This window comes from Xyrauchen texanus, chromosome 8 (assembly GCF_025860055.1).
Source record: "Xyrauchen texanus isolate HMW12.3.18 chromosome 8, RBS_HiC_50CHRs, whole genome shotgun sequence".
NCBI classification, from domain to species: domain Eukaryota; kingdom Metazoa; phylum Chordata; class Actinopteri; order Cypriniformes; family Catostomidae; genus Xyrauchen; species Xyrauchen texanus.
The window spans coordinates 37,111,206-37,135,042 of NC_068283.1; the positions used below are offsets into that span (position 1 = coordinate 37,111,206).

Genomic DNA, 23,837 nt, shown 5'->3' on the forward strand with positions numbered 1-23,837 from the left:
GGAAAAGTTCTGAAATCAGTATATTTGGTGGAATTACTCTGATTTTCAATCACAGCTTTCATGAATCTCCACCAGTCTTTCACATTGCTGTTGGGTGACTTTAAGCCACTCCAGATCATCACTGATCCTCAACCAAATTTCACAGTCTAATGGTTAGATGGAGACATGCAGGCCTTCAAGCCACAGAGTCTCGCACCTACTGTGAAATTTGGTGGGGGTGCTTCAGCGAGGCAGGTATCGGGCAGATTCGTCTTTGTGAAGAACGAATGAATCAAGCCACGTACAAGGTTATCCTGGAAGAAAACTTGCTTCCTTCTTCTCTGACAATTTTCCCCAATTCTGAGGATAGTGTTTTCCAGCAGGACAATGCTCCATGCCACACAGCCAGTTAAATCAAGGTGTTGTTGGAGGAGCACCGGATCAAGACCCTGTCATGGCAATCTCCAGACCTGAACCCCACTGAAAACCTCTGGAATGAGATCAAAAGGAAGACGGATGGCCACAAGCCATCAAACAAACCCGAGATGCTTGAATGTTTGTGCCAGGAGTGGCATAATGTCACCCAACAGCAATGTGAAAGACTGGTAGTGAGCCAAGACACATAACATATTGATTTCAGAACTCTTCCTAAGTTAAAACATTAATATTATGTTAATGAAAATGAACTTGTTTTCTTTGCATAATTCAAAGTCTGAAAACACTGCATCTTTTTTGTTATTTTGACCAGTTGTCATTTTCTGCAAATAACTGCTCTAAATGACAATATTTGTATTTGAAATTTGGGAGAAATATTGTCAGTACTTATATATAGAATAAAACAAAAATGTCATTTTACTCAAACACATACTTAGTAAATCCAGAGAAACTGATATTTTTGCAGTGGTCTCTTAATTATTTCCAGAGATGTACATATCCAAAAGCGTGTTTCTACGATTGTTGTCCTGCTCTTCATGAGTCATGACACAATTTTAATGAAACTGATGGGTCTATATGATGTGCCTATGCGTTGTAACACAAAGCAAAACGCTGTGGCGGCAGGATATGTCTGAGTTGCACTGCGGCAGTATATGGATGTGAACGCGACGTCATCGCCGGCATTCTCTCCCTTATCTCAGCTGACTTTTGTTTATACTCGAGCGATTCCGCTCTCCGCCGAAATGGCCGTGTGAACTGCTGCTTGTCGACAGCGCGCAAACTCCTCAGTGCATCAACATTGTGCACTGGCTCACTACATTTATTGCAAAATGGCGTAAGTATACTCTGAATAATTTTTTTTTATCTTGAAAGTTCGTAAAAGTGGCTCTGGTGTTGTACTTGAAAGTGTCATCTTTTTAAGTTACTTATCTTGTAGTTTAAAAATGTGTTAGTTAAGTAAATAATGTCACATTGGATGCGGAGGAAAAAACCTGCGAGAAGATGTAGCTTAGCGCGCGCCACGTGTCTGACCTACAGTGAAAACTATTATCGACGGATTTGTAGACGTTCCTGTTTTAAAGGGAACTTAAAAGATTGTGTTTTGTACCGTTAATGTAACTTAAAGATGTATGACCTTTTTAAGTTAAATAAACACGAGCGAAACACCTTTTTTTTGGCTTCTCTTTTATCGCGTGCCTTTCATAAAATGTCGCGCGGTCCTGAAAAGGGAGCGGCGATTGCCTGAAATGGCGGAGCCTTATTCGACTAACAAAAGAAATAGCATATCAAATTGTATTTTTCTAGGAACTTAATATTTTAAACAATTTTAACGAGTTTTTTCAGAATATGAAAGAGATTTTGTGTTTGGTAAATTGAGATTTGAAATGTTAAAAAGAGACTCAGTAGTTGAAAAAGACGTTCCACGTGGCAGATGACCATATATGGGTAGAATGAAATGTGTCATGAGCCAGGAAGACCAAATAAGGCTTTTTCATTATTTTACTGTGGCGTAATGGCAGCTATTGTTTAATTTTTTAAGTTATAATGCTAAGATGTTAACTACTGTTAAATCCTCTTTCTGCAGGTCCTTTGTGGCAGTTCACAACTTTGCTGTACCTGTCAGCACGAAATTATTAAAATTCTCAGTAGAAGACTCGTTGATCCCTCTTGAAATAGACAGCCATGTCTTTGATGAGCTCACGGTTTGGCCCGGCCGATATGGAAGCCCTTTTTTGGGACCCATCATCACCGATGGCTGACCCTCTGGGGTCCTTCCTGGTTAGAGATGATGAGGTTCTTCCTCTTGGTGGGGCTGAATCGCCACTCTCATCTTTCTCTTCCTCCTCACTTCCCTCCCTCACCCCAACCTGCACTCCTCCCTCCCGTCAGAGGGGGGAGAAGGCTGGGCTCGTCCAACCATCCCTGTCCTGGATCTCCTCAGATGAGCTGTGTCTAGATGATGATGGCACAGACAGTGGCAAAGGTGAGGTGTTGCAAATACGTCATTACTTGGCTCTATATTTTGCTTTCATATTTTAAGCACTCCACTATAACATCTAATCTTTGAATTTCCCCCCTCAGAGCATTCATTTAGTGAGATGGATTGGATGACAGAGCGAATTGACTTGAGTGAGTTTGATCTGGACACTCTTATTGGTTCCTATGACTCTGAGGATCCGCCCAGTTCCCCCGAAGAACTCATTGCTTCTCTCGAGTCACAGATAGAGCTGGAGCCCCAGCCCTTATCTTCTGAAAACACGCCTTCACCCTCTCCGCTTGCTTCTGTCCTTGTAACTCCAGCTTCTGTCCCTAAAATTGATCAACTTTCCAATCTTTCATTCACTTCAATTACTACCCCTTTCATCTCATCTGTATCTTCTGAGATGGCAGATTCCTCCTCTGTGGTTCCTGAGCCCCAGGCTGAATTTGAGATCAAGTCAGAACCAGCTTCCCCAGTCCCATCCCCTTCCATTCTTCCACCCAAGCCTCCCACTGACATTCTTGAGCTTGGTTGCGAGGTGGACATCTCAGAAGTTCAGATTCCATACCCTGTCGAGCTGCGGGTGCCTAAAATTGTCCTGTCCCTCTCCCCAACCCGCATTGTTCTCGTACTTGCTCCCAAAGAGGAGGTTAATACGATAGCTACCCATCTAGGCAAAAGTGAGGTGGTTATGGAGTATTCCACAAAACCAACTTCTCCCAAACCACAAATTCCACCATGTCCCCAGTCTCGCCCTTCAAGGGTTAAGCCTTACTCTAAACCTGATTCCAAGCCAACCCAAGATAACCACTCAGAATCGCCCACCCTTGCGGGAAGAGTGAAGTCGGTCAGTCGCCCCAAGGTTGAGAAAAAGCTGAAGAAAATGGAGCAGAATAAGACTGCAGCCACACGTTACCGACAGAAGAAGCGAGCCGAGCAAGATACTCTCCTATCGGAGTGTGCAGCTCTAGAGGAGAGAAACCAAGAGCTGGAGGAGAAAGCAGACTCCATCACTAAAGAGATCCAGTACCTGAAAGAGCTAATGGAAGAAGTCAAGAGAGCAAGAGAGAGCAGAGCAGTGAGATAGTAATCCGAAAGAATAAAATAAATTGGTTTGAATGGACACAGAGGCTTGAAGCTGACAGAAATGGACTGTTTTAGCATGGGCTGAAGTGTAGAATACCAGCATAAGCAGGGAATGCTGGGAAACAAGTGTATAAATGTTGGTTCTAAAGAAAGTATTTTAGGGTTGAGTTAAGAACCTTTTTGATGCTTCCCCAATGCCTAAATAGAAACGTATCCTTTTAGTATGTCAGTTCTGAACAAAGCCTTTTCTTTCCTTAGCAATGCATTTATTTTAGCTTGCCTGTAAAATTTAAAACACTGTATTTTATAATAACCAGCTCACTGTGTATTGATGCACTGTATGTCTGTTATGAAATTTCCATGTTAAAATTCTGTTGTCATGTTTAAACTTTCCTAATGTCTCATAGAAACGTTATAGTGTGCACTTAGTTAATTACACATCAAATTTGTAAATATTTTGTCATGTTGTGATCATATTGTTGGAAATCAATTTATCATGAATTTAACGAGTAAAAAAAGTACCGTAGGAAAAGAACACCTGTTTCAGTGTCTTTTCTTTTGCCAGTATTATAATGTTATTTTATTTTATACAATGATCAGCCACAACATAAAAACCACCTGCCTAATATAGTGTAGGTTCCCTCGTGCCACCAAAACAGCGCCAACCCGCATCTCAGAATAGCTGTCTGAGATGCTATTCTTCACCCACAATTGTACAGAGTGGTTATTTGAGTTACCTTAGACTTTGTCAGTTTGAACCAGTCTGGCCATTCTCTGTTGGTGCCAGATGGGCTGGTTTGAGTATTTCTGTAACTGCTGATCTCCTGGGATTTTCATGTACAACAGTCACTAGAATTTAATCAGAATGGTGCCAAAAACATCCAGTGAGCAGCAGTTCTGTGGATGGAAATGCCTTGATTGAGGACAACAGAGAATAACCAGACTGGTTCGAACTGCCAAATTTTATGGTAACTCAGATAATCGCTTTGTACAATTGTGGTTTGAAGTATATAATCTCAGATAATGTTGTGACTGATCACTGTATAAAGTTGTTTTCAGTACTAGTATAAAAAGGGTCCTGTATGTAGAGTTAATTAGCAGAGTGAGGTCAGATAATTCCACTGAAAATTAAGCAAGGATTGAGTCCTACATAAAGTGATCAGGGTGCTCGGAAGACTTGAAAACCTGCTTGTTTCTTTATTCCAAAGAAAGAATCTATACTATTATTGAGACTTGTTTTACTTGACCAAGAATGACTGCATCAAATACCCAACACATTAGTTATAAACATTGGATTGTGGTTAAATGTGGGAATCTTCACTTTGTGGGCCTTTTGAATTTGAGACTGATTTGAGGAAACCGCATCCTAAGAAACACCACTCACACAATGCAGAGATTTCACTGTAAAATTACCTTTATTAATATGAGAATATGAGGTGAATAACAAAAGAGAGTCAGCTGGGCTCCCAAGTACATGTTACCAGTCAAAAGACACATTTGAGGCTTAATTTGGGCCTAAGCACTTGGGTTTTCATAGTATATTGTCATATTGGGCCAAATATTTGTGGGTAGGTAATACAGCCATGCCCCTAAATTAGGGCCTAAATGCTCAACACCACCCATTAGTACAGTTCAGAAGCACTAAGGTGGAACTTTATATTGACTTGTGCCCTCCTTTTTGGTTATGGTTATCAGTCATAAAATTACATTCAAAAGACTCATTGGCACATTCAGTTCAGTCTTTGTAAAGAAAACCAATTTATACTCCCGAACAGTACTATTTCAGGTGCACTTAATTCCAGTGCGTCTACTGTGTGATAATTCAATGAATACTGTATACAATTAAATTCTACATTCTAACATTACATTGAATGTGCATTAGGAACAGTATAAATAGTCAATAGGGCTACACTGTTATCAAGACAACCTAATATAATAGGTATATATAGGTTATGTATCCAGGTTGTATAAATACTGTACAATATTGGGTATGAGAGTCCTGCGATACATAATGGAAATGGAGAGAATAATTTTGATCAGTTGGCCTGTTTGTTGTCAAATATGCATCTCACATAACTAGCAAATATTCAGTATCAATACATTTGTGTGCATGTTGTGCCAGTGTCAATATAAGAAAATAACTGATTTGTGGTCTGTGGCTAACTCAAAGCAAGTGCTTCAAGCTAATAGCTCTTAATTTTTAACTCATGAAAGTCCAGTGGCTTACCAATCTACATTGCTTGAGAAGCCCTAGGTTGCACTTCTGTATACTGATTGTAAACATAAATAGAACATATTTCCCATGAAGTTAAAAAGCAGTGTAATGTCCCTGTAATATAATATTTGCATTCTATCGATCTACAAAACGTATGAATGACCTTGTGTGTGATCAGTTGCAGGATAAAAATGCTCTTTTCAGAATCCAAAATGTCATCTTTTTTCACTTTCTTCATGGTACATTGTTTTAAAGTGTGCTCTGGACATGCACACAATATTGTCTCATTCTTCACTGCAGAGTGCATCTTCCACTCGTTTCCTCCTCGTCTAGTTCTTGGTTCACTGCAGAACAAGTTGGCAATGATCAAATTTGACATACTGTAGGTGATCATATTTTGCAGATGTATTGCATGCTTATGGGTGTCTGTCTCTTCAACTTTAGGCACTTTCAATTCCCAGGGGTTGATTTTAATGTATTATTTTTATTTAAAGTTGATCAGGGTTGATATGTATTTGAAGTTGAACAGATGCAAAGTCATTCTAGCAAGTCAGTCCACTGGAACGCTCTCGGGAGGCTATTTCCAGTCATATTAGTTCAGCTCTTATCTACTTGAATGGGGGAACAACAAAATCTCAAAAACGGCTTACCAAGCTTACGTTTAAACGACATATGTAAAATCAGCAGTAAAATATGACAACACCGAAATCATCATCAGCTTCTTTACCTCATATTATTACGCTAAAAAGCGCAATGTTCCCGCTTCTATAGCAAATGCGCATGCGCATTCTCAAGTTGATTGACAGGCGATGTCTGTCTCTAAAAGGTGATTGGCTCTTTTAACTGTAAGGTGGGACTTCCTTTCCACATCCTTTGACAGTTGTGTGCTCAAAGCTCCTTGGTTGAGCGTTCCATTTTCTCCCATTCATTTTAACTGAAGTGGCGCGTCTTCATAAACAAATAGTCTTTGACAGACTTCAACTTTTTCCTTTATATATATATATGTATATATGAGGGTCACATTAAAACTGACAAACTTTTTATTTATTTTTGTATATTTTCTTCTGTGTACTTTTAAAATGCCTTTTATGAATATATTTATATATTTTATATTTCTTGTCCCAGCCCAAGACTTTTAATATTAAAACATGAAAATCCATTATAAAAATACAAATTATTTAATTTGAATACTATGATAATAATCTAAGCAAAGAGTGAAATAAACAAAAACATTTCAATATTTATTGCGTGATAATTACTTTTATCAATTTAAAAAAATATTAAACTCTCCCACAGTTTTAGCATCATTTCCAACACACCAAACAATTTTGTTATTTTTTTCTATAATTTTTTTCTCTCCATAAATTAGTTCACCAAGTCGACAAAAGTGTAACCATTGAAATAAAATACGAGACAAGTGATGTCTGAATAAAACAAAGAAAAATCAAGGTAAATATCAAATGTGAGCACATGTCATTTACAATCAAGCTGTAATTTTGTCAGATTATCCAAAAACTGTGTGAATATTGTTTTAATTGTATTTAGGATGAAAAATATTAGCTAAGGAAACAGCGCTAGAAAAACAGGAGTCTGCCATTTTCTTTTAAAAACGTTAAAATGGTAATTTTCATTGCCATAATTTTAACCACTGGATTATTAAACATTACAGAATTTGAGATGTACTGGAAATTACACTAGTGGGGATTTTTAATGACTCATAAAATATTACAAAAATAGCATGCATTTCCTGTGATGCATGTACGTTACAGTGTTTTGGACATTGTCAGTAGACATTAATAATAAGACTTTACTTTCTAGAAGTCCACAGTGCTAAAAGTGTCTAAAGTTTAAGAGACTGTTTTTTTTTCACATGTGAGAAAGCTAAATGTAAAAATGAAATGAATGTTATGGGATATAAAACACTTACGTTTGACAGGTAAGAAAGGCTTCTGTCCATTCTCTGCCACCATTTCTTCTATTTTATGCAAGAGTTCAGTCACCTGTGTCCTGTCCTTGTTGGCCTTGGTACAGTCCAGCACATGATAACAATTCCAGCAATGCTTCATCAGTTTCAGTAGCTCACCTCCGTCCTGTTGGATATGATCTTCAATTGATGTGCCATCCAGCCAATCACCACATGAGAACAGAACCAGTGTGTGTAGACACGCCTCCTCCCCAAACATTTCCAAATGGCTCTTGAGGGCCTGCCTCTTTTTGGGAGTGAGAGAGGAGACCACGGGTATGACCATTAAGAGTGCGTGTGGACCGGGATGGAGAAGCCCCGCCCCTTGTTTGATTTGTTTTCGTACGTTGCTGGGCGTGCGTTGGACGGAGAACCAATCCCAACCTGGTGTGTCGACAACCGTGAGGCGCCGACCAGCTACGAATGCTTGGTGGCGGACAGAGACCTCTGTGGGGCGTCCTGATTCAAACGCACGACAGCCCAACAGAACATTACCTGCCGAGCTCTTTCCAGCTCCACGCCAGCCAACTAACAGCAACCGTAACTCTGTTAAAAAAGAAAGTGTAAGGTTGAGAATGGAAACTGTATATACTGTATATGATTCATATTTTCAGGCCCTTGCATGATCTAACTGGGCATCTTTAAAGCCCAAAGTTTGCTTCGATTTTGAATGCGAGCCTGTCCACAGTTATCCTGACCAACCACTGGGCAGTGCCATGATGAATCTAATTGCCTGTTTTGTATTTCTGGTCTCCAGATGGCAAGTAAATACAGCCAATTTGAGTGATCCGGAGAAGAACAACAACCATTTAAGTGTTACTTGGGGTAAAAATTTGTGCCATTGTTGGCTGCATATGAACTCTTTATATAATAAGTAATGATTAGAGGTCAACCGATTAATCGGTTGACCTCTAAATTTTTTGCATTTTTTAACATAATCGGCATCAACCAATGCTGCCCCTAGAGTCATTTTCCAGAAGAGTGAGCAGACCTCATCCAGTGCCTAAGGAAGGAGCTAAGTTCCTTGGAGAAAACAGTAAGGATTACATTTGTATAACTTCTTTATATTTAATTAAAAACTTTTGATATGTTACTGCCAACTTCAAGAAAAAACGTGACAAACGCGACGTTCGGCTACTTTGGATATTGATAGCGTAGTTGAAGTTGCATTATCACAGCAGAAGGGTTGCTATCACGTCACAATAAGTAAGCAAGAATTTTGCAATTACAGACAGTGAATCTGAGACTTTTATTTGTTCTGTTTGTGTGTCTTATATTTGAGAGGGTTGTCACTCAATGCAGAGAAATAAGTAATAAAAAAGATACCAACGCACTATAGGCTATTGAAGGACTGGCTTTGGTAAGCTCGGACGTTATCGGTTCTGCTGTCAGTACTGGAGAAATTAAGTAGGGTGGGGACTTTGTTTACAATAGGACAATGCTGGAGCCGTGAAACAAACGAGTAGAAGCGAATTTGGCCAAGTTTTGAATCACAATACACTAAGGATAAAGAATAAATAACAGTTATCTTGGTGGTGCTGGGGCTTGAACCCCCAACAGTAACCCAGAGCCTTAACCGCTGAGCCACCACTGGTCAGAAGGGGTAAGCTGTCACAGTGGCGCATTGCTAATTTTCCAACATACTATTAGGGCATAAATAATACAGTGTGGTGTTTTTCTTAAAAATATTACCCTTATTTAAACTATCTTGAAACTTACATTGAAAAGACAGGAGCACTAGGCTTGTAGTCCACTGATTTCTTAAAGGGATAGTCCACCCAAAATTGAAAATTCTCTCATCATAAGCCTTTCGTTCGTCAGATGAACACAAATTAATATTTTTAAAAAGATATATCAGGCAGGCTGGTCCTGGGTCAATGGGTCCAAACACTGTGAATGTCCAAAAGTCACATTTAGGCAGCATGCAGGTAATCCATATGGATCCAGTTGCTCAATGAATAATTATGTTTGGTCATAAACGTCAAAAAATTTTAAAACGATTTTTTAACTAAAGGAACATTTCCGGTCGGATCTTCTATGCGTGTGTACCATGTCATGTCATGTGACACAAATATGTGATGTCATGTCATGTGACACAAATATTTACATTATGTCTGATTTTATATATATATATATATATATATATATATATATATATATATATATATATATATATATATATATATATTTGGTCCATGTGATATTATATCACGTCCTCCTGTGCCTCCTGTGCCGCCACTCCCACCCGAGACCTGTGAGGGTACCAGTGTGCACGCATGGGGAAAAAGACTGGTTTCCTGAAGAGATGCATGCTCAACCAGACTTCATTGATTTTATTCTCTTGCTCACGTGTGGTTGTCCACATGGACAGAAAAATCTCACTGCACCCAGATGTCCGTGGATGCTACTTGTGACGAACATTGTGTCATGTGTCAGTGCACGTTTGTGGGATTCGAAATGTAACCCTTTTTTCACTACACATCTTAGTATAAATATTAAGTTCATTTAAAAGTAACTACAACTTGAAACAACTTGCATTTCATTATATCTTCATCAAAATATCTTTTGTTCTGCATATCTTTTCTCTTGCAGCCGAGAAGATTGATCAAGAAACTCTCGTCCTTCTAGATGACGTCACTCTAACCTCTCTTATCCCTGTTATTGAACTTCATCTAAAATTCCAGAAGTACTTCAAGAAGGTGCTTGATGGAATTTTGAAACAAACATTCGCTCAATATTTATTTACTTATACAACTTATTTGCCATTTTTGTCCTTTGCCTGTACTTTAGATATCCCAGGACTTCTCTGTTTTGAATTCAGGCTGTGCTTCAAAACTCACAGAGAACTGGGTTCCTGTATTTAAGGATAAGATCCTGCAGGTTGCCAGAAGAGAGAAGCAGGCTCTTCATTTGCTTTAGGCACCATGTCAGCAGGTATTTTTCCTTTTGGGTCAATTATTCCTTTATAACACCATTTCATACTTACAGATTCATTGCGGTCAGGTTTTATTAAAGGTGCACTCAGTGATTCCTGAGAAACACTGTGGATATTCAAACTCTACTGCCAAAACAAACACACCCCTCCCTTCAGTGCAATCTTCTTGGAGTCAAATCTTCTTGGAGTCTCTCCACCACTGAAAAGCCTCGCCAATGTTGATGAAGTTCCTAACCCTCGACTTATCATAATCCTTCTTTTTTTAGTTTATATTCATCTGACCTTTTTCTCTTTGTCTGTTTCTCAGCCATTTGTCCTCCTTGGAGTTTAGAAAGTTTGCATCAGCCAGATTTGCCATCGCTCTTCTAATGAATTTCCCTCTCTCTCTCTCTGCCTTCACCCCTCATCCTGTGCACATGCAAGAACCACCCCCTGTTGCTGATTGGCTGGAGTAGTGTTGCATTGATCGGTTCAATCCACTTTGTTTTTGTCCCATGTACAGCTAGCAGACAGTGAGGAGATATTTTGTTAACATTTTAAGTGATTTGTTAATATTTTGTTTGTTTTCATTCTAAAGACAAACAGAGTGACATCGCTTTATTGGTTCTTCATATGGTGCTTCCAACCTCTGTCCACAAGATTGGAAAAAAAATGTTTAGACCAAGTTTCATAGAAACCAGGAAGGCCTTCAGGAACAATTCTGCAAGAAATTAGAATTCATAATTTTATTCTCCCTCTTGTCATTCCAAACCTGTAAGACTTTTGTTCGATTTTGGAACATAAATGAAGACATTTGAAGAATGTTCTCAGCTGTTCATGTCCATATAATGACAGACAATGATGATTTGTATTTTCAAGCTTAAAAAGGACATAAAGGCATCATAAAAGTTCTCGGCTCGGGTCATATATCAGAAGTGTTCTGAAGTGATCCTATCACTTTATATGATGATTAGATTGATAATTGATGACTATACACACTCAAATCCCTCAAGATCAGATAAATGGGCAGGGTTGCATCAGGAATGGCATCCGGTGTAAAACGTGCCAAATAAAAGATGTGGATCATCCGCTGTGGTGATCAAATCACTACACCGATTAGCGAACACACATAACACATACAAAATTACATCACTGACTCAGTGATGTCATGATGTCATAACATTGGGTTTGATTTAATGGCAGTGTTGTAGTTTTGTATATGCAAGTTAGAATGAGTGTCATGATTTGAGAGTAAATAATGACTTATAAAAATTTAAGTTCATCATATCAAATTATTGTATTGCTTCAGAACACTTTTGATATACGATTTGAGCCACATGGAGTACTTGCCATTTTTGGAGCTTGAAAGTTTTGGTTTGGTTGCTTTTGATGACATGGACAAAAACCGCGGAGCTCAAATATCTTCATTTATGTTCTGAAGATGACAAAGTCATGCAGATTTGGAATAACGTGAGGGTAAGTTAAATGCTGACAATTTTATTTTTGGGTAGACTATTCCTTTAAATTATTATTTGCTCTCAAATTTGTTTTCTAATTTATCAATTCAAGCCCTAATCAAATATGGGGATACTTCAAACATTGGTTCCCCTTCTGTCGCTCTCTCCATGTTGTGTCAGAGAAGCGACACTAGGGGTCTCTCTTGAGCGCCGATATTCACCTCTGATCTATGAAAAAAGGCCAATGAGATGTTGGCAGCCGGTATTTGCATATCCCGCCCCCGGACATACGGGTATTTAGGCGGCGCAAATACGGGAGTTCATTCAGAAAATTTCTTCGGAGCCGATGGTCGTGCATGCAGTCTGCTGCGAGTTACACACCAAGTTCCTGTTTAATCCTCTGACGCTCTGCATGCTGTTGGACTTTACGGCGCACAACAGCGGCTTTCTCCTTCGTGCACGGCTGTGCATTCTTGCCCCTGGGCGCTTCGACAGCGCAGACAACTCGAAAGACGATTTTACGCCCCTGTGTAGTTTCTGGATGCGTTGATTCTCCCCACCTCTGACGGTCATAAAAACTGCCTTGCATTCCTGGGTGCGATCACACGCAGGCAGCATTTTTATGAATTGTCTATGTTTTCAGTACGATAACATAGCCATGACAGCATTGCGGTCGTAGGCTTTTTTCTTGTAGTGAGAAAAAAGCCACTTTAGCCGCCCCCCGCGCCTTGCCTCCTTCCTACGGGATTGAGGCAGGCGGCGCGGGCGATGAAAACGATCTGGGGACAATGACGGGCTCCGTTTCGCCGGGTGAACCCCCTCGAAACCCCCCGCCTCCCCCGGCACGCTTGCTTGTTTCCGTCCGAACTCGGGATGAGCATTCTCTCCAATGGGTTATGTTTTCAGTGTGAGAACATAACCGCGGCAGCGTTGCAATCTCTGCTTTCTCTTGTAGTGAGAGAGAGCCACTTCAGCCGCCCCCCACGCTTCGCCTCCTTCCTACGGGATTGAGGCAGGCGCCGCGGGCGATGAAAGACGATCTGGGGAGAATAACGGGACGCTTTCGCCAGGTAAATCCCCTCGAAATCTCCCGCCTCCCCGGCACGCTTGCCTGCTTCCCCTGAGCTCGGGATTAGTGCGGTCCGCTTAACGGCCTACCGTCCGGTCCCTCGAGCTCCCCGGCATTGGATGATGACATCACCGCTGCATCGGAGAGCGTAAAAGCGGCGTCGGATGCGGATAACTCACCTGGGCCACCACCTTTGGTGGCCCAGCTTCCTCGCTCCTCCGCTCTCGCTACCCTCGGTGATAGAATGGTCCCAGACCGCTCCCCCCTGCATGCCATGGCCCCCTCCTGCAAGTCCACCGGGCCAGGGCACTTCAAAATCTGCACTTGGGTAGTCCTGTTCTTGACGTGCTGCAGGAACTGCACTCAAACAGGCGATGGCCACCCCCCGTGGTCCAGAAACGCAACGATGGACAGCCTGGTCGCAGTACAGGAGGCAGACAAAGCACGCTTTCTCAAAACGCCCCCGTCTCCCAGCTCCATCCATTCGGCGACACCACTTGACGACTCCGCCCAGCGGTCCTCAGTGGTGAAGAAACAGACGGAGGCTATTTCACACATCTTGCCCTGCCGCAAACCTGCCGCCAGGGGCCATGCCCTGTCTGCTCGCCGAGGGCGTCCTCCTGCGGCTTTCAAGAAAGAAAGAAAGTGGTGGTCTGCCTCAACTAACAAGTGAGTGGGCCCAGCTCTCAGCCCCAGCGTCGAGCTCCCCGCAGAAGTTGGACACCCATCTTCTCACGGACCCCCTTGAGGACCCAGAAGGCTCCCAGGCGCTCCTGAGATGACAGACCCAGAGACCGAGACGGTAGCTCCGGAGCTGGTAAGACCACTCCGTTCCCCGGTGGAGGGCCGGGAGGAGAATTTTTTGTTAAATTCTTTACACTCTATAGAGCTATTTCCTTGTTGTCTCTGGGTCACCTGGCCCGCAAATGCCGTTCTCACGGCACTCTGCTTTCAGGCCTCAACAGTCCCGGCTTCCCGGACGCAGTGTCCCTGCCCTCAGCCCCACGACTGTTCCCTGGCCGGCCGGTTCAGACGAGTTCATAGGACGCCAGCATCAGACCTCCTCCTCAGTCACGAACCCGCCCCCTGCCGGGTGCGTGGAGCAAGGTAAGTGCTTTGAGTTTATTCTCAGCACCAGAGCCTCTGGACGCCACGTTGCCTGCCGACGCCGTGTTACCTGTTCCGCACCGCTGCGAAGCCCTGCCGGGTACGTCCAAAATACTCGTCCCCTAAGCACAGAGCTTAGAGGTGTGGCTTTCACTGCCCAGCCCGTCACGCTGGCTGCACCGGACCATTCGACACGGTTACGCAATTCATTTTGCCAGGCCTCCGCCCCCCTTCGTGGGCGTTCATTTTTCCGCAGTGCACGACAAACATGACCAGTCCCTGCACGAAGAAATCGCCTCCGTTTTAACCAAGGACGCGATAGAGCCTGTCCCTCCAACCGAAAAGAAGAAGGGTGTCTACAGCCCTTTCTTCGTTGTACCCAAGAAAGGCGGCGGCTTACGACCGATCTTGGACCTGCGAGTTTTTAATCGGACCTTGTCCAAACTCCCGTTCAAAATGCTCACCCAGAAACAAACTCTATCTGGCGTCTGGCATCTAGATTGGTTCGCAGCGGTAGACCTGAAGGACGCGTACTTCCACGTCTCGATTCGCTCTGGACATCGACCCTTCCTACGGTTCGTGTTCGACGGCCAGGCGTATCAGTACAAAGTCCCCCCCTTCGGCCTGTCTCTGTCCCCTCGCATCTTCACGTAAGTCGCAGAGGCAGCTCTTGCCCTGCTCCGAGAAGCCGGCATACGCATACTCAATTACCTCGATGACTGGCTCATCCTGGCCCCCTCGCGAGAGTTACTATGCGCGCACAGAGACCAGGTGCTCAGGCACCTCAGCCGTGTGGGGCTTCAGGTCAACTGGGAAAAGAGCAAGCTCACCCCGGTCCAGAGCATCTCTTTTCCCGGTTTGGAGTTAGACTCAGTCTCAATAATAGCACGTCTCTCCAACGAGCGTGCTCAGTCAGTGCTGAAATGCCTTGCTCCCTTCAAGCCAGGTGCCGTGGTCCCTCTAAACGATTCCAACAGCTCCTGGGGCATATGGCATCCTCCGCGACGGCCGCGCCGCTGGGGTTGATGCATATGAGACCACTTCAGCACTGGCTCCAGACTCGAGTCCCGAGACGAGCATGGCGCCGCGGCACACACAATGTGAAAGTTACCACTGCCTGCCGCCAAACCTTCAAACCCTGGACAGACCTCTGCTTTCTACGGGCAGGAGTACCCTTGCAGCAGGTGTCCCGACGCGTTCTGGTTACAACTGATGCCTCTGGAGTCTGGAGTCACTGCGCGCCACTCACATCCCCGGCAACCTCAATGTGATAGCAGACGCGCTGTAAAGACAAAGCTCGCCCGGAGGAGAGTGGAGGCTCCACCCCCAGTCGGTCCAGCTGATTTGGGACAGGTTCGGCAAGGCCCAGGTAGACCTGTTTTGCATCCCAAGAAACCTCCCACTGCCCGCTCTGATATGCCCGGACAGAGGCTCCCCTCGGGGCAGATGCTTTGGCACTCAGCTGGCCCGCGGGGCTGTGCAAGTACGCATTTTCCCCAGTGAGCCTTCTTGCACAGGTGCTATGCAAGGTCAGGGAGGATGAAGAGCAGGTCATTCTGGTGGCCCCCTACTGGCCCACCCGGACTTGGTTCTCGGACCTCACGCTCCTCACGACAGCCCCTTCCTGGCGAATTCCCCTGAGGAAGGACCTTCTTTCTCAGGGACGGCGCACGCTCTGGCACCCGCACCCAGACCTCTGTAACCTCCACATCTGGCCCCTGGACGGGATGCGGAAGATCTAGCCAGCCTACCATCGACCGTCATAGATACGATCAATCAAGCCAGAGCCCCCTCTACCAGGCATCTTTACGCCCTAAAGTGGCGTCTGTTCGCGGACTGGTGTTCTTCCCGAGCCGAAGACCCACAGAAGTGCGCAGTTAGGTCAGTGCTCGTGTTTCTACAGGAGAGGCTGGAGAGGAGGCTGTCCCCCTCCACCCTCAAGGTGTATGTCGCCACTATCGCGGCCCACCATGACACGGTGGACGACAAGTCTCTTGGTAAGCACGACTTAATCGTCAGGTTCCTAAAAGGTACCCGGAGGATGACTCCCTCCCGGCCTAACCTGTTCCCCTCCTGGGATCTCTCGGTCGTCCTTACGGGACTCCAGAGACCCCCCTTCGAGCTGCTTGACTCAGTTGGACTCAGGGCCCTCTCTCTCAAGACCGCCCTGCTGATGCACCTTCGTTCCCAGGAGATCCCATGTTTGGGACGCTGGTTGATTCCTCCCTAGCCCTCATGTGTCGCAGTTCAGCGGAGGAACTCGCCGACCCAAGCCACTGCGGGTACCACAAGCTACCCTGTACTGGTATAGGTGCTCCACAGGTAAGGTCTCCTTCGGACTCCCCCTGTGTGTAATACCACGGTACTGTCCCCTCTTGAGCGGACCCCCGTGTTTCCCTTAGGCAGTCACAGCTGCCTCGGTCGCCGTGCTGTATGCTCCCCCCTCTACGAGGCTGGATCTACCACCGCACCAACTTTTCCACATAGGCCCTAAGTCAGGCCTCTGATGTGTTTGCCACTAAAATTTGCCTCCCCTCCCGGGTAGGCGTGGCCTCCGCAGGGTCTTCTCCGCCCTTAATAAGGGCTAAGACCCCCTTCCCTCAATGAGTGTAAGGGCCCGGCCGTAGTAGCTCTATGCGAGAAACATAGAGAGAAAAGAGGCCCAGCCAGGCTTGGCCCGTTCCCAGGTTGGCGGCCATCATCTTGTTCCCCCCTCCAGGGTAACGATAAGGATTCTGATGGCTTGAATGGGGCATTGGGGAAGGGTACGTGCAGTCTGATACAGTTGGTCACCCTGCACGTAAGAATACCTGCTCGCTCCTGTATCAGCAGTTCACGTACATGGCTCAGCGCATGGCACTTTTATAAGTGGACCCCTAGTGTTGCTTCCCTGACACAACGTGGAGAGAGCGACAGAAGGGGAACGTCTAGGTTACGTATGTAACCTCCGTTCCCCGATGGAGGGAACGAGACGTTGTGTCTTCCCCGTCACGTCGCTGAGCCGAGCCACTATTGTGGCCGGACCATTTCCGGCTCCTCAGAAAAATCCTGAATGAACTCCCGTATTTGCGCCGCCTAAATACCCGTATGTCCGGGGGCGGGATATGCAAATACTGGCTGCCAACTTCTCATTGGCCTTTTTTCATAGATCAGAGGTGAATATCGGCGCTCAAGAGAGACCCCTAGTGTCGCTTCTCTGACACAACGTCTCGTTCCCTCCATCGGGGAACGGAGGTTACATACGTAACCTAGACGTTCTTGTCTCTCCTGAGACCAAATGTCATGACATAAGAACCAATGAGGATTTTATTGATGTAGCCACCATGTTGGATTTCAGCATTGTATACTGGCTGTGCAGCATACAAAGTAATTGTGAGTCACATTAACTACTTCAATGAAACTAGTGCTTTAAGCAGAGTGACCAAGCATTCAAGAGTTGTATTCTTCTTACATTGATGCAGAGTTACAGTATATTATGTTTTATTTATTTTTTCTTTCCAGATTGGTACAAATATGGCTGAGTACCTGCGACATGCAAAAAACACCACCAAATTTCCATATGTCCTGATGCTTGGAGACAACAACCAGTGCTGTCAAACCTTTGTTGTTATAAACGGAGAAGCACTTGAGCAAAACACATTGCTGGCAGCAGTAGATGTTTGCTTTAAGGTTTTCTACACCTTAGATGTCAATTTCCCCAAACCGTGTTCCCCAGTGTGGGGAATTTTTACAGATTGTGTTGTGTGGACTTCCTGGAACTGAATCCCCCACTAAGGATCTGTCTAAACTTCTTATATTGCTGTAGATATTTGCATTTAATGCATTCTACACATCAAAAACAGTGTTCTCATCTTAAGCATTTCATTTATTTTTGTATATGTTGATTGAGTTTTGTCAGTGCAGAGCCAGGATCAAATGCAAAAAACTGTTATGATTAGTTTTTTTAAGAATTGAAATTTTTACTATTACTACAAATGTTTTATTTTGACTGTTTTCCTGTGCTTGTTGCTCAGCTTGTAGTGTAATATTAGAAAGTTTGGTTGAATGCAAAAAGTACATTTTGTTTCCTTTGTAAACTGTTGTCTAGTTGTGCATATTGTATACATTTCAGGGTTTCAATAAATGTTTACCATTTTATTATTACTGTAGCATGTATTACTCTTGTCATTTTGTGTGTTATAGTTGTTTTAATGACCAAGATATCTTTGTACATTTCCAACCCAATTGGGTTAATTTTATCCCAGCAGTGTAGTCATTTTTAACCAATAGAATAGTCAAACATTTAACCCACCCAACTGGGTCAAAACAACCCAGCGCTGGGTTTGTCCATATTTGACCCAGCGCTGGGTTGCCAAAATAACCCAAATTGGGTTGTTTTTGACCCAGCGCTGGGTTGCCAAAGTAACCCAAATTGGTTTGTTTTTGACCCAGCGCTGGGTTGCCAAAATAACCCAAATTGGGTTGTTTTTAACCCAAGTGATAAAAACAGCCAGACACGTTAGGGGGAGCATTTGATTGGACAAAGTTTTTCAGGTACTTTGTATCGTCATGAATGTGCCTCGGTCTGTCAAGCCGGAAGAGAGAGATTTTAAATGCGTATATCTTCTGATAACAAATTTTGTCAGCTTTTGGAAGTACACTAGCATATTGATGACCTTAAATGGAATAAATATAGAATAAAGCAGTAAAACTTTCATTTTGATTTCACAGTGACTTCAATGAAATGGTTCACCCAAAAATGTAAATTCTCTCATGATTTACTCACCCTCATGCCATCACATGTGTATGGCTTTCTGTCTTCTGCTGAACACAAATATTTCTATAATAAATTATAAATAGTAAAAAAGTTAATTTAAAATATTGATCTGTTTCTCATCATATCGCTTCTGAAGACATGGATTTAACTGCTGAAGTCATATAGATTACATTTATGCTGCCTTTATGTGCTTTTGGACCTTCAACATTTTGGAAATCATTCACTTGCATTGTATGGATCTACAGAGCTGAGATATTGTTCTAAAAATATTTGTTTGAGTTCAGCAGAAAACTGTGGGAACATACCAAATTACATTGTGTGGGTCATTACACAGCAGTTTCTAGGTGAAATGTCCACTTGTGGCACTTAAAGCGATTTTAAAAATGATACCAAAAAGATATGATTTTTAAGATTAATGCGCAACAACTCTTTCGGCTCACGCGTCCACACATGTTTTGCTTGAATCGTACCAAAGTCATTCATATTGCAAGTCCAATGCTCTGTCAGTTGTGCTACCATGCAACCCAATCATATGAAAATAAACTTGATATGTAGTTGGTTATGTAATGCAAACATTAAAATGGATTGCCTTATGCACTATAGTAAAAGTGTTTCGAAGTCATTAGTGCATTAGCATTGAGTAAGGAACAGGGTGAGATATTGTGTTTATGAAGCGATAATCAGCCGTTTTACTCGTGATTTGTTTGAAAGCAAATAAAACTTGTTGTAGCACCTCTAGTGTGTTTATTTCACTTTGAATCCTCTGCAATGCACATAAAACTAATTTAGCAAAAACTTAGTTATATTAACGAGATTCTATTAAACCATATTGTGAAATTAGTTGGACTAATAGCTTTAAAAGAAGCATATACCACTGATTAACAATCTTAGAGCTCACAGTAGGTCAATATTGAAAGGTGTGTCTTTATATATTTCCCTAAAGAAAAAAAAAAGAATTAATCTTTTACTTCTGGAACCAAACTTCACTCTATAAACAGGAACCTACCTCTTGGTGGAGATCTAAACATTGCTGGTGTCCTCTCCACCACTGTGACTCCATCATCTTCTCTTTCCCCCTGAATCGCTTCATCCTCGAACACCAGGTTTGGCCTATCCATCTCAAAGAACCAACCCTGATTGTCCTGCACCATTTCCTCCACTTTCTGCATAAGCTCAGCAATCTGAGTGCCATTGTCCGAGCTGGTGTTATCTAAGGTGTGGTACCTGCAGCCACACCTTTCCACCAGTCTCTGCAGTGCCGCCCCTCCATCCACAATAAATTCCTCCACTCCCTTGTCCTGTGGCAACTGGTCCGAAAAGGTGAACAAAACCATGGTGTGCCTCCATATTCCTGCTCCTAGAGCCCTGACCTGACACCACAATCCTTGCCAGTGGTGCTCAGTGAATGGGGCTCCAATGGGAACCACCAGCAAAACTGCATGGGGACCAGGAGAGCATTGATCAATTATGAATTGCTGGTTCTCGGAGTCCCTCTCGTACGATGTATCTCCAGTTTCCAGTTGCCATCCAGGGGTGTCAATGACCAGCAGTTTACCATTAAGTATATCTAAACAGTGCTGATGCTGCTCTGTTTGGGAATGGTCAGATGGGGTTTTCTCTTGACTCAAGATGGTACTCAATGTTGAGGTTTTACCGGAGCCTTGGAACCCCAACAATAAAAGGCGCCGCATGGGTAGACAAGGTCCCTCTACTTTTGAGAGATAAAGATGAAAGTGAAAATGATGTAAATTTAACAGTAATGCACAGTCCAGTCCATGCACACTACATCAACACCACAAAATTTTCTTTCTCAGTATTTTTGTCTTATAGCACTGTAAAAATATCTAAGCATTTTTACTTGAGAGGCAAAATGACATAAAATATACAGTATAGTTTTACATTCAGAGAAATCTGTCAACATTTAGTAAGGTTCGTGCTTAAGAAAAATGCCAAAGGAGTAAGAAAAATAAACTTGTTTTTCCTTTGAATTAAGCTAAATTTTCTTAATCTAGAAATGTTTTCATTTTCTAACACCACTGGGAAATAGTTTTTTCTTGTTTTAAGCATGAACATCACTGAATTTTGTTAGTTACCCTTCTGTCAACTTGACGTTGTGTCGATGTAGTGACCCTAGGGGTCGCTCTTGAGAGCCCCGAACACCTCCCCTTCTTTTAGAAAAGGCCAATGAGAATTGGCAAGTGGAATGGGCATGCCACTCCCCGGACATACGGGTATAAATGGATCTGGACTGCCAATCCATTCAGATTTCTTCTTCGGAGCAGAGCGGATGGACTATCAGTGAGCTGAATACTACTGCTGTTCCATTCAACTCTTTAAGAAGCGTATGCTGTTGGATATACAGCGCATTTCCAGCAGCTTTCTCTACTTCTGCATGATGAGCGCAGAGTGTATATTCCTGCTAAAGAGTATAATTTCACTATTAGAACACACAAATTGACGTTGAGCGTCTTTTTAAAGATGCCTTTCCATCTTTGTGTGATTCCTGGATGAGGTCGTTATCTCTCCACTTCCGATGGACACGGGCGCTGCTTCACATGTCTGGGCAGCGATCACACTGAGGCAGCATTTGTGGATGGTTAATGTTCTCATTGCGAGAATATGACCATGGCAACGTTGCAGTCGCGGCTTTCCTTCTTCCACGGAAAAGCCACTCTAGCAGCCCCCTGCGCTGCACCTTACACCAGGCCAAGGCACTAAAAGAACTGTACGTGGGTGGACCTTGCCTCGGCTCCTCAGCACAAAACCTGGATGGAGAGGCATTCCAGCTCCTTTTATACCCGTATGTCCGGGGGAGTGGCATACAAATTCCACTCACCAATTCTCATTGTCCTTTTCTCAAAGAATGGGAGGTGTTCGGGGCTCTCAAGAGCAACCCCTAGTGTCACTACATGGACACAACGTCATGTTCCCTCCATCAGGAAACAGAGGTTACAAGAGTAATCATGACGATTTCTCTAAAAACAAGACTTTTCAAATATTTTTTAAAATATCTTGATTAAAGGATGATTAGAAAATGCAACAGCTAAAACACAGTTATTTTTCACAAAATGTTTGTCTTTAGTTCATCCTGTCATTTTCATTACTTTTGTTTGAATTAACTTTTACTTAAATGGCATGAATGCAATTCTTGCCACGTAAGTCTAGATTTTTCTTTCTTTAAAATAAATACATAAAAAAAATGCATTGTTAATATTAAACTGTATTACATTTTTCTTGCCATATTTTCAGTTAAAACAGTTTGATTATTGTTATGGCATGTCTTTTTCATCTTGACTTGTGTTGTTGTTGATGAAATCCAAAAAACCTTCGTCATCTAACATTTTGTCAGCATTTTAGTTAATGAGATTAACAGTGTCTACATCCACATTTTGTTACCCCCAAAGCCTTTACAACTACATCCCTGAATTTTGCTGTTCACTGCCTTAGAATATAAAATTAAGTTTGGTACTCATACAATATATTCAAAAAGAACAGACTTGTAATCTCATTTTTAAAGGGGTAGTACATCCCAAAATGAACATTGTTTAATCATTTACTCACCCTCATGTTGGTTCCAAACACATGTAACTTTCTTTTTTTCCGTGGAACACAAAATAAGATGTTAGGCAGGATGCTAGTCTCAGTCACCATTCACCTGCATTGCATGTTTTTTTCCATAAAGAGAAAGTGAATGGTAACTGAGGCTGTCATTCTGCTTAACATCTCCTTTTGCGTTCCATGGAATAACAAATCCAAGATCAGACTCAAAGGCATTTTGCACTTTTATGTCATGATGCAAAACTGATCTAAATTTAGATAAGAGTTTCCCGTCTGCATTTGAAAGCCCCAGAGACACAGGAAGCACATGAAATGCAGAGAAAAGTGAGTCAGTTGCACGTGTTTGTGTGCGTGTGTGTGCGTGTGTGTGTGTGTGTATGCGGGAATTGAAAGAGTGTCTGACTGGCATACCAATGAGACGAACTGAAGTGAATATTTAATGTCACTTACCAGCGTTTAAATCAGAAGAGACTGTAGCCATCTTGTGTCTTGCTGGCCGTTTGTCTCCTTGTCTCTCACTGTTTCTATCTTATTCTTTTTTGTCTAAGCGGCCAGTAGCCTGTGCTCAAAACATGGCTTACTCCCCCCTCATCTCCCTCCTTCTCTCTCTCTTTCTCTCCCACTCCCACTGATTTCCTAATAACCCTTTACCCTCCTAACCCTTCTCTCTGCTTCTGTTTTGCTTTTGCTTCCTTTCATGAAATGACACAAGCAGATAGTGGGAGAGTTTGCTAGGAGATAGAGACACTAGTAGAGGGCAGAGAGAGACCTAAGAAAGAGAAGAGTGCAGACAGAAGATGTGGCATGTGATTATAATCGTTGGAGAGTTAGTGAGGAGAGTTTGACAGAGCGAAACTGTAAGCAGCCACCCACAATTCTTCACAGCACAACCTAATGTTGACTCATTGGGAGGGAGATGGGACGAGGGCTTGTATAAGGGTGGAGCAAAGGTTCTCGTTAGACCAATGAGAACATGGAAGAGTCAAAATATTCTGCAGTATGACATAAACCCAATTGCATTGAAATACTAGAAGGACTTACCCTAAAGCTTTCCAGACTCTTGCAGAGCCTTGCATCTGTTCACATTGTTTACTATCTATCTATCTATCTATCTATCTATCTATCTATCTATCTATCTATCTATCTATCTATCTATCTATCTATCTATCTATCTATCTATCTATCTGTCTATCTGTCTGTCTGTCTGTCTGTCTGTCTGTCTGTCTGTCTGTCTGTCTGTCTGTCTGTCTGTCATACAATGCATTTCTTATACTTTTCTTTGTAACTCTACAGCTCACAAATGACATGCGTTTTAAC

General features: G+C 42.9%; 2 protein-coding genes across 2 annotated transcripts; one reads left to right on the plus strand and one right to left on the minus strand.

Moving 5' to 3' along the window:
- The first annotated feature begins 1,061 nt into the window (after window positions 1-1,061).
- LOC127648476 (cyclic AMP-dependent transcription factor ATF-4-like) lies at window positions 1,062-4,010 on the plus strand. The gene is made up of 3 exons (XM_052133175.1): window positions 1,062-1,249; window positions 2,000-2,398; window positions 2,497-4,010. Exons 2-3 carry the CDS (start codon window positions 2,098-2,100, stop codon window positions 3,480-3,482), a joined length of 1,287 nt encoding a protein of 428 aa, XP_051989135.1. The 5' UTR covers window positions 1,062-1,249; window positions 2,000-2,097; the 3' UTR covers window positions 3,483-4,010.
- Window positions 4,011-4,625: 615 nt separating this feature from the next.
- Window positions 4,626-23,308, minus strand: si:dkey-110g7.8 (GTPase IMAP family member 8). The gene is made up of 4 exons (XM_052133174.1): window positions 22,971-23,308; window positions 19,969-20,673; window positions 7,624-8,205; window positions 4,626-6,040 (listed from the first exon to the last, which is right to left on the minus strand). Exons 1-4 carry the CDS (start codon window positions 22,999-23,001, stop codon window positions 5,988-5,990), a joined length of 1,371 nt encoding a protein of 456 aa, XP_051989134.1. The 5' UTR covers window positions 23,002-23,308; the 3' UTR covers window positions 4,626-5,987.
- Between the last annotated feature and the right edge of the window lie 529 nt (window positions 23,309-23,837).